The sequence below is a fragment of the Gobio gobio genome, assembly GCF_949357685.1.
Source record: "Gobio gobio genome assembly, chromosome: 3".
NCBI lineage: Eukaryota > Metazoa > Chordata > Actinopteri > Cypriniformes > Gobionidae > Gobio > Gobio gobio.
The window spans coordinates 38,178,287-38,191,419 of record NC_137099.1 but is presented as its reverse complement, the minus strand read 5'-3'; the positions used below and the strand labels follow the sequence as shown (position 1 = coordinate 38,191,419).

The 13,133-nt window shown below is 37.1% G+C and overlaps 1 protein-coding gene across 3 annotated transcripts in view; it reads left to right on the top strand.

Moving 5' to 3' along the window:
• The first annotated feature begins 6,115 nt into the window (after positions 1-6,115).
• lmo7b (LIM domain 7b) overlaps positions 6,116-13,133 on the top strand; it is a 54,144-nt gene continuing 47,126 nt past the window's right edge. Inside the window, exons 1-2 of one of the 3 annotated variants that reach the window (XM_079813448.1) lie at positions 6,116-6,422; positions 8,556-8,642. In XM_079813448.1, the coding sequence (XP_079669574.1) occupies positions 8,574-8,642 (69 nt within the window). In that variant the 5' untranslated portion in view covers positions 6,116-6,422; positions 8,556-8,573. The remainder of the gene's footprint in view (positions 6,423-8,555; positions 8,643-13,133) is intronic. The other 2 variants (XM_079813447.1, XM_079813449.1) reach the window with 2 other exon arrangements.

Genomic DNA, 13,133 nt, shown 5'->3' with positions numbered 1-13,133 from the left:
AATATTACGAATTTAAAAAAATTTACACAGGAAGAAGAAAAGAGCTTTCAATGAAACCTTAAGAAAAATCTTACTTAGTCAGTGCAATAAACGTTATGAAGTTAGTTTACTTGATATATAGAGAGAATTGAACATTTAAACTCACATGTAGTCATTTTTAAAGCTTTATTTATTGATTTTAAAGCTTATTTGTATGACCTTTATATAGGCTAATTATATTAATTTTAACTATGTGCCTTTTAATGATTGATTAACTAAAATGATACGTGTGTAATTGATTAAGGGTATACTAATTACTTAAATGATATCTAAGTCATTCAAAATTATTATTATTATAATAAATAAGCATTGTTAAAAGCCGGACACTTTAGTCTTTAAAAACCATTTGCTATGTAGTGACCTTTAATTTGGCGTAGAAACAGGGGGAGTGACTTCATTGCATCAGGCGTGTCACTTTGCTAACAGCTGATTGGTCTAATTTCAGTTTGAGATCTCTTATCCAGAACATAACCTGCCCTGAAGCAGGTTAGCCGTGGAGCGTAAGTACTATGGAGATGAACACTGCTAAAAGCCAAACCACTTTAATGGTACCTAAAACCCAGGATTGGCACAAACTAAGCTTAAACATATCTGGCTAGCCAGCTAAACCGGCTTCATGGTATAGGCCCCTGGTCAGGAGTTTCTTTCAGTCTCCTCCCCTTTTTAAAGCGCCAGCGGTGTTTAAATACTTAATCCATTCATTCAAACGCCACAAATGCTTTTCTTACTGAGTATTTTGGTCGTATTTCAAGAAATAAATTTAATCTAAATCTAATGTAACCGAAGTTTACTTAAAACAAATTAAATTATCTGCCAATTGACAAAAATACATAGTAAGAAAATAATTTTTTGCAGTGCAGGTTCATTAATTCATTGCTCATATTTTCATCATGAGGACACTGTCAAAGTGACAAATATGTCATATCCTTTTATACAACTCCTGACGTTCACTTGATAAACCTCTAGAAGTAACCTAATAATTAGAATTTCCTTTAGGATTTCCAGTGGTTGGACGCATTGATGACACTCATATTCCCATCATCACACTTTCTGAAAACGGATTACTGTATGGGATGGAAGGATGCTGCCAGATGGTAGTACGAGATATATGCCATAACACCACCACAGCTGTTAAATACATTTATTTACAATTTTATTTTTATTTACATCTTTATTTCCTACAAATACTTAATTATTTTTCCTGTTGGATGTTAATATTCTTCCTCCATCTCCTCTTCATCTGTCAGTGGTGCTGGTGTTTGGCTGGCCTGAGTAGAAGTCAAATGTTAATGTCATTACCCTAATAAATGTAACAGGTGGGATTAGAGAACATTTCATTATGTGAAAAGAGGGGCATGTAGTCATACTGCATTAAAATGTGCTCCTATTAGAACTATGCTATTCTTTTCTATATTTTTTTGTTAATTCTATTGAGAAACCATGAGAAAAATGTGAATAATGCCTGAGAGTCAATGTTTAGAAGTTATTAATTATGTTTTGAACTATGCTGTGTTTTGCAGTATGTTTGTCGTCAAACTCAACCAAAAAGTTATATATATATATATATATATATTGCCACCTAATAAAACAGTGCATACAATGCATGAACAATGCATATTCATTATAAAAATACTTATGAATTTATAAGATTTACGCCCTCTTGGAAGTTTGTTGAGGCCCCTTAGTGGGCCCTGGTCACCTGGTTCAGAACCACTGACCACAGACACAGTGCATCAGATCGCAGAACATAGAGGAACATTATAGCAACCCTCTATCACCCAGGTCATCTGAGCGCCATGGAAAGCAGTGCTTACATTTTGTTACATTTAAGATCTATTCTAGAAATTGTTGTGCATTATTAAAGTGCAAATAAGGATGATGTAACCATTTCTGTTAGTTCTGATTCAAGCAGTTTTGACTTAGTCATCAAATATTTGCTGAACCTTGTAATGGGTGGGTCTGGATGGTAGCAGTGGTTTGGGATGTGTGTTAACAGGAGTTAAATGTGCCCTTGGCTGGACTAACACATCTGGCCGCCCACCATCCCTTCTTTTTTCCCTCCCTCTTCTCATGTGTCTGCTGGGCAATGGCAGATCAGGACAAAGCTACAGTGTTCAGGGAACTGTACTGCTGTTCCAGTACTACTCTGAACAGCTGGGCAGCTCCAGGTGAAATAGACCACCAGTCAGTGGGCAGGGACAAAAGAAGCACACACACACACACACACACACACACACACACACACACACACACACACACACACACACACACACACACACACACACACACACACACACACACACACACACACACACACACACACACACACACACACACACACACACACACACACACACACACACACACACACACACACACACACACACACACACACACTCACACTCACACACACCGGAGGCTCTACAGCAAATCTAAATGAGGCATTGCAGAGGGTGGACTTCAGCAAAAACCTAAATCATTGTTCAAAAAAGAATATTGTTACAAGAGAATTATTTCAGCGTTACTGTATAAGAGAGTTATTTCAGATGTTCAGAAAGGTTTCAATCAATGTAGCTGAAAACAATAGAAATGATTCCTTAAAGTTGAGAAGAAAAGAGAGAAAAATGGCCAATCTCAGCAACCTTTGTGAATTGTAGCGCTGGATCTGGTTAGATGTTTGTTTTAGAACCAAACTTCATTGTTGACCGAAAAAAAGCCTTTCACGCAAATGTGCCTTGCCAAACCAACATTCATTTATCTATTCACTTTTTCATCCAGCATATATCCAGTAAGTAAGAATAAGAGTTTGAGCTATAGAGAAACATATCACCTCTAATATATGTGGTCAACCTCATAGGCACTCCAAACTGTAAACAATTACTTTGTATGTTTTTTGTTTAGTTCATTCCATCTAGTGGCTTTAGAAACCAAGAATTACAATCAAAAACACACATTTCGAAATAAGAATGGAATAGAATTCTGGGCTGATGGATGTGCAGAAGATTATTAGAACTTCTAGCCTGTTTACTTAAACTCCTCTGTTGGCTAACTAACTTTACATACCAGTTAGAAACAATGAGGGGCACACACTGAGAAATCACATTAAAATAGTTTTGTACCACTTTTATTTTATTATGAAAAAAACTTTCAAGAGCATGATATGTGCAACGTCAACAGAAATAATAAGGCCAAGTTAGATCATTTTTTGACAATAGAGACCTCTTCACCTATTACACAGTAAGGCCAACTTATTAGACAGTAAAGGTGCATTTAAATATATGTATAACCAGATTTCCTTACTTCTTTTTTTTTATCATTGCAATAGAAACCTCAAAGCTTATAGACAACAGCAACACCTTCCACAAACATCCTGTGCAGAGATGCTAGCATGCTTTAAAACCTATACTGCTGTCTTTGTGTTCATCAGATGACAACAACAGTGTGATCAAATGTTGTGTGTCTGACAGCAGACTAGTCACACAGGAAACCAGTGGGCAGACAGGCTTGTACATTGCTCCAGCTTCGGTTAACACTTCCTGTCGCTGGATGAAGCACTTCCTGTTTTAGTTCCAGCTGTTGAAAGCACCTCTCAGTCTAATATATAGTCATGTTAACTGTTACAACAAACAGTAATTGCATCTTACCTTACTTCTGGCTCAGCATGTCTTGAATGATCCCTAGACACTTTTTTCAAATAATGCTAAGAATTATTATTATTATTTATTATACTACAATAATTTATATGGAAATTATATTCTATATGATCTTCATACTTCATCTGTAAGTTTAACACTCTTGTGCTCTTCAGAAAGATTCTGAAAAATTTTAGGTTTTTGTTGTAGATTTATTTTTATTTTTATTTGAATTTTTTACTTCCTCGGAATGATACTAAACTTGGTTAAGGTTTTGCCGCTTGTGAACACACACACACACACACACACACACACACACACACACACACACACACACACACACACACACACACACACACACACACACACACACACACACACACACACACACACACACACACACACACACACACACACACACACACACACACACACACACACACACACACACACACACACACACACACACACACACCAAATCATGGGCTTGTTTCGAAAAGGTTAAATGGTCCTGAAAAAAAAGTCACACTTGTAGCCTACTCCTCACTGCATAAGAAACAATTTTAATCTAATTCACTTTTTAAAACTTTCTTTTCAGTTCACCAATAATCTGCCAAGCCATCTTTACAAAGAGACCAAATTTATGTCTGTGCTCCAAAGCATTCAAGATTTATGACAGTTTAAATTGGAAATGTTATTTTCAGGTCTATGCCCAAAAAGTGAATGAATTGATTATAACTATACTGCATAAATATCATTTAGTACCATAAAATCCACTAAAATAGTAAATATTAAATAAAGAAACATTATTGAATTAAAATCTAGCAAATTCATTTCATTGAAATAAAATTTTGCCATTTTGACCGCCACACAAAGAGCACCAGAGGGTTTAAAGCACCTGTCCATAACATGCAGCCTATGATAAAGTCACCATGAAATCAAAATTAAAAAATTTGCAGTATTTAGATATAAATTATTTATCCGTGCACATCATTTTTTAAATAAAAAATAAATCATGCCCGATGATGTGTTCACTGGCGCAAGGGCGGGGCAACCTGTCACTCACATGACATCACAGCAATAGCAAACCAATCAATTCCACATGGACAAAATCAAGTCCCGTCCTACATTTTATACTGTGTTTGAGAAGCTGTTTGTTCAGTCGTATAAACATCACACTAAAGGGTTAGTTCACCCAAAAATGAAAATTCTGTCATTAATTACTTACCCTCATGTCATTCGACACCCGTAAGACCTCCGTTCATCTTCGGAACACAAATGAAGATATTTTAGTTGAAATCTGATGGCTCTGAAAGGCCTCCATTGGCACAATGCACTTTATACTCTCAAGACCCATAAAAGGTACTAAAGACATCGTTACAAAGTCCATATCACTACAGTGGTTCTACAATAACTTTATGGAGTGACGAGAATAGTTTTTGTGCGCAAAAAAACCCTAAATAACAACTTATATAGTGATGACGATTTCAAAACAAGGCATCATGAAGCTTCGAAGCGTTATGAATCAGTGAGTCGATTCAGCAGTTTGGATCGCCAAATTTCAGCAGTTTGGCGGTTTGACACGCGATCCGAATCATGATTCGACTCACTGATTCATAACGCTTCGAAGCTTCATGATGCCGTGTTTTGAAATCGTCATCACTATATAAGTCATTATTTAGGTTTTTTTTGCGCACAAAAACTATTCTCGTGACTCCATAAAGTTATTGTTGAACCACTGTAGTGAGATGGACTTTGTAACGACGTCTTTAGTAACTTGTATGGGTCTTGAGAGTGTAAAGTGTCATTGTGCCAATGGAGGCCTTTCAGAGCCATCAGATTTCAACTAAAATATATTCATTTGTGTTCTGAAGATGAACGGAGGTCTTACGGGTGTCGAACGACATGTGGGTAAGTAATTAATGACAGAATTTTAATTTTTGGGTGAACTAACCCTTTAAGGAAGACTATACTTCTGATTTTGATCCTTTTTTCTGGCCATAGATTTGCTAGACTAATGTTCCCCAAACATGAATCATTAGTGTTCTTATCCAAATATAATCTAAAATGCTAAAAAGCTATATCTGGATTTCATAGTAAAGTTTATTAAAACATGTTAGCTGAGGCTGTGAAGTCATTTTTGTTCATCAGTCAATTTTGTTTAAATAAATGTATGGTTGAAACTTAAAATAATTTCATTGAATACCCCTGCCTGTATTAGCATACAATGTAGTATTTAGCAAACAGTAGTATTAAGGGTTATTTGTAATATAAATTTTGTATAATATAAGTGCTACGATGTAGTGGAAGGGCCTTCGATAGCGTTCAACAGCACGACAACTTTGTTGAAGTGATTCTTTGTCGCCATCTGCTGGTCAATGTTGACAGCACGCGAGCGCTTCTTTCAGCAGAAGGGGGCGTGGCATATATTTAAACAACTCATCATTGCTACAGATGCATTTGCCTCTGCAAACACGCAGCTGTCCTGTGCACTTATTTCCCCTCTCTCTCATCACTGAACGGGGACATTTGTGTTCCTGCTTACGACAAGCAAGTTCGGTGGTAGGAGAGCTGCTGGGCGTTCAAGGTGTGACTTTGTAGCGGAGGGTTTGCAACAGATTTAAAGAGTTGTGTTGGAGGCACGCGCGCTGGTAGCGGGAAACACCTTGCGCTTTCAAGTCGAGACATCTGGGAAGTGAAATTTAGTAGTTACGGGAAGTCAGAAAACATAATTAAAACAGGGTTTTGCAGGTAAGTTTTGAGTTATTGCACTTGGGGGAATTCTTGTAGGGTGCCACAGGTGTGCAGTGTTATTATGAGTCATATGAACCGTATTTTGGGGTTGCAAACATGGAGGTGATGAGAAGTTAATTTAACCCGTTCATGGTCACACCAGTGGTCGACGTCACTTTTCTCTGCTGTTTTTGTCCTTTGGTATCAACAAAAGGCAAATGTTTTAGATTATGTCGGTAATATATTGCTTTTTGACACTAAATTCATAGTTGGACTGTTTTAAAATGAAACTTAAGGGTTAAAAAGACAAGTCATAATATTGGCTTTTTTTAAATAAATTTTTTGAAATTTCTATTTTATTGCAAAAATGTTAATGTGAATTCTGTTGTAATTCTCCTACACAATTTGTCTAATTTACACCAAAATTGATTGTGTGATAAAGCCTATTACCGTTTTACTTGTTTACAGTTATTAAGCTATAGCTTTATATGCTTCCAGAACTGAAACTCAAAATCTGTGTTGACTGTCCGCTATTATTCTTTTGTTATTTAATATAATATTCTTCTTCTCTTTTTTTTTTGTATTTAAAGGCCTGGTTTCACAGACAGGGCTTAGATTAAGGATTAGGTCATTTCAATTAGGACATTTAAGTAGCGTTTTATAAATGTGCCTTAGAAATATGCATCCTGAGACAAAACATATTTTCATATTTTTAGATATGCCCGTGCAAATTGCTTTCAGTTCAAACATGCATTTTAGTCTGGGTCTAGGCTCAAAGGGATAGTTCACCCAAAAATGAAAATTAGCCCATGATTTACCCATCCTCAAGCCATCCTAGGTGTTTTTGACATTCTTCTTTGAGGCAAATATAACTGGAGTTCTATTTAAAAAAGTCCTGGCTCTTCCGAGCTTTATAATAGCAGTGACTTGTTGGTTCATTTTTGAAGTCCATAAAAGTGCATCTATCCATCATATAACTGCTCCACACGGCTCCGGGTAATAATAAAGGCCTTCTGAAGCGAAGTGGCATGTTTGTGTAAGAAAAATATCCATATTTAAAACTAGATAGACTTAACTCTGAACTATCCCTTTAAGCCTTGTCTGTGAAACATGGGGATAATCACTTAATTTGTTCAAATCACCCTGAAATATCTTTAATGTTGCTCCTATTTACATTTATGCATTTGGCAGACGCTTTTCTCCAAAGCGACTTACATTGCATTCAAGGTACACATTTTACATTTTGACAGTTCTTGCTTTTCCCTGGGAATCGAACCAATGACCTTGGCGTTGCTAGTAGGGATCGACCGATATGGATTTTTTATCAGCCTTAGCCGATGACCGATACGGGCTGCCGATTTTCTTGAGCCTGACTGTACTATACTTAATTTTAAAACTATTTACAACCTAGTCATTTAATGGTTACACTCTAAAAAATGCTGGGTTAAAAATAACCCAAGTTGGGTTGAATATGGACTAACCCAGCAATTGGGTTGTTTTGACCCCGCGGTTGGGTTATATGTTTGCTTAAAACAATTCAATTGCTGGGTAAAAAAAACCCAATCACTGGGTTATAACAACCCAATTGCTGCGTTAGTCCATTTTCAACCTAACTTGGGTTATCTTTAACCCAGCTTTTTTTAGTGTGTAGGTGCACTTAACTTAATCTCTTGTAGAGCAACACCAGCGGTAATTCAGGAAAAAATCTCCCAATGCTCCACGTGAAACTTCAGTCTTTCGACCTTTTACCATCGTGTCAATTCTCAATTGATTTTAATAATATGCGCGAGGGAGAGAGAGCAAGACCGTTTGAAGACGGTGAGAGCTGCCCTGTGGACGTCTGTCTGTAAATAATGCAGGAAAAAAAATATCGGCGAACGCAGCAGCCTTCTATCGGCCGATACACGTAAAAATTGCAAATATCGGCCGGCCGATATATCTGTCTAACACTAGTTGCTAGCGCCATGCTATACTGTTTGAGCTACAGGAAAGCAGAAACAATGTTTGTTGTTTTATTCATAAAAAGTTAAATATTGTAAATTTAAATATTGGTATAAATTTATATAAATATTTAGATGAATATTTTGTGTCCTTGTAAATAATGGGAATGGGTTGATGTTCAAATTAGTTTTGATTGTGAAATGCGCACAGGTGGGATTTGGAGTGGTGATGGAGTGGCGTCAGCAGTCTGCAGTCAGCTGTGAGCTCGCGTTCCAGGAGGCACAAAGATGGCTCGAGGTAATGACATTATTATCATTGCATGTTCTGTTCAGATTGACCTTGGCATCCAGAAACTCCAGTGATTTTAATGTGTAAATAAGTCAATTTTACCAGACAGATATTACTGAAGCTTTACCCCTTCGTTTGTATTACGCAAGCACTTTCGAGTTGCAAAGAACGTGTGTGTGATGAGCGTGTGTGCTTTATTAAGAAAGTTATATTTAAGAGGTCCAATTAAATGGAAACTAGACAAGATAGCATTCATCTTGATGTTTTCAAAGCAGTTTTAGATAGTCTGTACCATTTGTGGTTGTCTTACTGTATCAATTCTGAACCATTTGCAAACCATCAGCTCCATAAAATTCTAGACACCATATGCCTTCTTTTATTCAAATATGAATTGTTTTGAATAATGATGTAATGCTTTGTTTGTTTTTCATCATGGTGGTTTTATTACATGTCATATTGGAGTTCAAAGATATACTCATAACTTTGTGAGCAATAAAATGTGTACCTTATTATAATAAAGTCCCATCACAGATAGCACAGAACAGTGATCGTATCAGATGCTTGATGGTATAGTATATATTTAGTTACATAATATATATTCAAGTACCATGGTATTTATATGAACCTTTCAATAAATAGTTTCTTTCCTTGTATTACACTACCATTCAGAAATTTGTGGTCGAAAAGAATTTTAATATTTTTGATTGAAATCTTGTTTTACCAAGGCTGCATTTAACAGTATATGATTAAAAACACATTAAAACAGTAATATAGTGAAATATCATTACAATTTAAAATAACTGTTTTCTATTTTCATATATACAATATTCCTTTGATGGTAAAGCTGAATTTTCAGCATCATTACCCCAGCCTCCAGTGTCACATGATCCTTCAGAAATCATTCTAATATACTAATTTGATGCTCAAGAAACATTTCATAATAACGTTTTTTTATAATGGAAACAGTGATGCTTAATTAATCGAAAGTTCAAACTTTAAAGGTATTTTTTTGGTTTTTTTTTTTCTTCTAGCAATTTAAAAAGTCTTTACTGTCACTGGTAATCAATTGAAAGCATCCTTGCTAAATAAAAGAAATGTCTTTAAAAAAAATATATACTCACCTAAAGAATTATTAGGAACACCTGTTCAATTTCTCATTAATGCAATTATCTAATCAACCAATCACATGGCAGTTGCGTCAATGCATTTAGGGGTGTGGTCCTGGTCAAGACAATCTCCTGAACTCCAAACTGAATGTCAGAATGGGAAAGAAAGGTGATTTAAGCAATTTTGAGCGTGGCATGGTTGTTGGTGCCAGACGGGCCGGTCTGAGTATTTCACAATCTGCTCAGTTTCTGGGATTTTCACGCACAACCATTTCTAGGGTTTACAAAGAATGGTGTGAAAAGGGAAAAACATCCAGTATGCGGCAGTCCTGTGGGCGAAAATGCCTTGATGATGCTAGAAGTCAGAGGAGAATGGGCCGACTGATTCAAGCTGATAGAAGAGCAACTTTGACTGAAATAACCACTCGTTACAACCGAGGTATGCAGCAAAGCATTTGTGAAGCCACAACACGCACAACCTTGAGGCGGATGGGCTACAACAGCAGAAGACCCCACCGGGTACCACTCATCTCCACTACAAATAGGAAAAAGAGGCTACAATTTGCACGAGCTCACCAAAATTGGACAGTTGAAGACTGGAAAAATGTTGCCTGGTCTGATGAGTCTCGATTTCTGTTGAGACATTCAGATGGTCAGAATTTGGCGTAAACAGAATGAGAACATGGATCCATCATGCCTTGTTACCACTGTGCAGGCTGGTGGTGGTGGTGTAATGGTGTGGGGGATGTTTTCTTGGCACACTTTAGGCCCCTTAGAGTCAATTGGGCATCGTTTAAATGCCACGGCCTACCTGAGCATTGTTTCTGACCATGTCCATCCCTTTATGACCACCATGTACCCATCCTCTGATGGCTACTTCCAGCAGGATAATGCACCATGTCACAAAGCTCGAATCATTTCAAATTGGTTTCTTGAACATGACAATGAGTTCACTGTACTAAAATGGCCCCCACAGTCACCAGATGTCAACCCAATAGAGCATCTTTGGGATGTGGTGGAACCACAAATCTCCATCAACTGCAAGATGCTATCCTATCAATATGGGCCAACATTTCTAAAGAATGCTTTCAGCACCTTGTTGAATCAATGCCACGTAGAATTAAGGCAGTTCTGAAGGCGAAAGGGGGTCAAACACAGTATTAGTATGGTGTTCCTAATAAACCTTTAGGTGAGTGTATATCTTACTGACCACAATCTTTTGAATGTTAGTGTATGTCCAGAAAACATTGGTACATATGTTAGTGTTTAGCTTGGCATGGTGACTGTGCTCTTGTTTCAGCAGCCTAGTCTCACCTCTGAGATCTAACCACCATTTCCTGAAGACCTGTTGCTCCTCTCCTCTGCCGTCTTGAATGGTGGTGCTTTTTTTGCTAGAATGTTGTTGCATGCGTTTCAAACATGTAAAACTATGAAACTAATGTTTCTCTACACTATGAAATATATTTGCAAATAGAAGTTGTTAGATCTTGCAGGTTCTTGCAGCTTTGTCCCTCTCAGGTCTCTTTTGATGTAGACCGTACACAAACAGCCATTGATGGAGTACATTCCATGTGCCCTAACAAGCTGATGATCAGGATGCAGAATTGGGCAGGCATTGATGCTTCATTGCATCTGAACACAAAGGACCCCTGAGCTGTTTGTAACATTCTGCTTGCCAAATGCTCACTCCACCACATTACTTGTACAGTCAGGTGCCTGCTTGCTTGGGCACCTCAGTCTGATGCACTGTGTGGCAGGGTCTGGGGCCCTGTTTGAGTGTGCAACATTATGTGTGGATTTGTATGGAACAGATACGACCCGAAAGGAGAGAGAAAGTGTGTTTGTTTGTTTTTTTTTGGTTACAGAGCTGCCTGGCATGGATTGCTTTGTGACTGTGATGTCTGAGATTAGCAGTGGAGATTTTTTGTAGGACTCTTGTTGGTTTTGCTCATAGTTTTTGCTTGCTTAATGGCAATAAAAGCAAATATTTTGTGTACTAATACATGTGATGAGTGAAGATCAGTATGTACTCTGGTTGGAATATATTTGGTTGGAGTGGAAACAGCATGCTGCTCTTTGTGAGAGGACCTATGGTTTCCTGTCTGCGGACATTCACTCATTAAAATTATTTATAACTCTGTTTGTGTGTGTTGCTAACAATATAGTTATATTAATAACATATAAAAAAAAAAAAAAAAAAAAAAAAAAAAAAAAAAATTAATTAGTGTGTGTGTATGGTGATTGTCCGTGTTGGTTGGTAGAGAGGGAATTGTCCTTTATTCCCATCAAGTCTGCATTTATTTGATAATGACAGTTTTCAATTTTGTAGTTTCACAATATTAATGTTTTTACTGTATTAATTTAAGTAATTAAATTGACAAACTTAGAGTGTGTGTGTGTGTGTGTTCTAGGCTGTGCATTTTTGGGTAGGCAGTGAATCTATTTGATTCACAATTCATAGGTTTTTGAATCAAGAACTATTTTTGGCAAATTCTGAACGATTAGCATGCATTGCGGCATGAAGAAATTGTTTACTGTTATAGGATTGTTGTTTCGCTATTTGCTATGTTTTGTCACTATTTTTTGTTATTTGTGTTTTGATGTAAGGAGCTTGAGGTTCGTGTGTCAAGTGTTGAGGCCTACAGTGTGTGCAGCCATTTAGAACTAAATGCTTGATATCTTTGCTCCGTAGGATGATTGTTCCTTTACAAACAAAGATAGTATAGTTCACTTAAAGGGTACATAAAGCACACAGTTTCTGCCAATCTCATGTTAATCTTGAGTACCTATAGAGTCGTATTAGATCCTTCATATCTCTGAAGAGTCTTTAGTTTGATCATATTTATAAAAGACATGCACTGTATCGATTCTTTCCGAAAACACCTGATCTTGTGCAGGCCTGCAGTGGGCAGACTGACACAGACACGCAACACAAATACATCATCACATTATCCCGGATAACTTTCGATTCACTATACGTTCGTGTTGTTTACATCATATGCACTTACGCGCTGATTGCCAACAAAACACAGACATTTGCTGCAGTTTCGACTCCTGACCGGCAACAAACAAACACACTTGCAGAACTCAGTTGCTGCTTCAGAAAAACAAACGTCCCTTAAAGGGTTACTTCAGTGATTTAGCATTAAGCTTTAGAAATGCAGTAGAAATGTGAAATTATTTTTGAATTTGGTGCCTTCTAGACTGAGAAAAGACAGAAAATGTATTTTTGTCTCATTTGGATGAAGACAACAATTCCCCAGAATGCACTTGCTTCGCAGCCCTACGAGGCCACTCCGTACACCGTCGTTTTGATCTTCATAGTAATACAATCATTTCGTTCAGTTAGAGAATAAACACTATTGAAAAGACGCGTTCAGTTTTTAATTGTAAA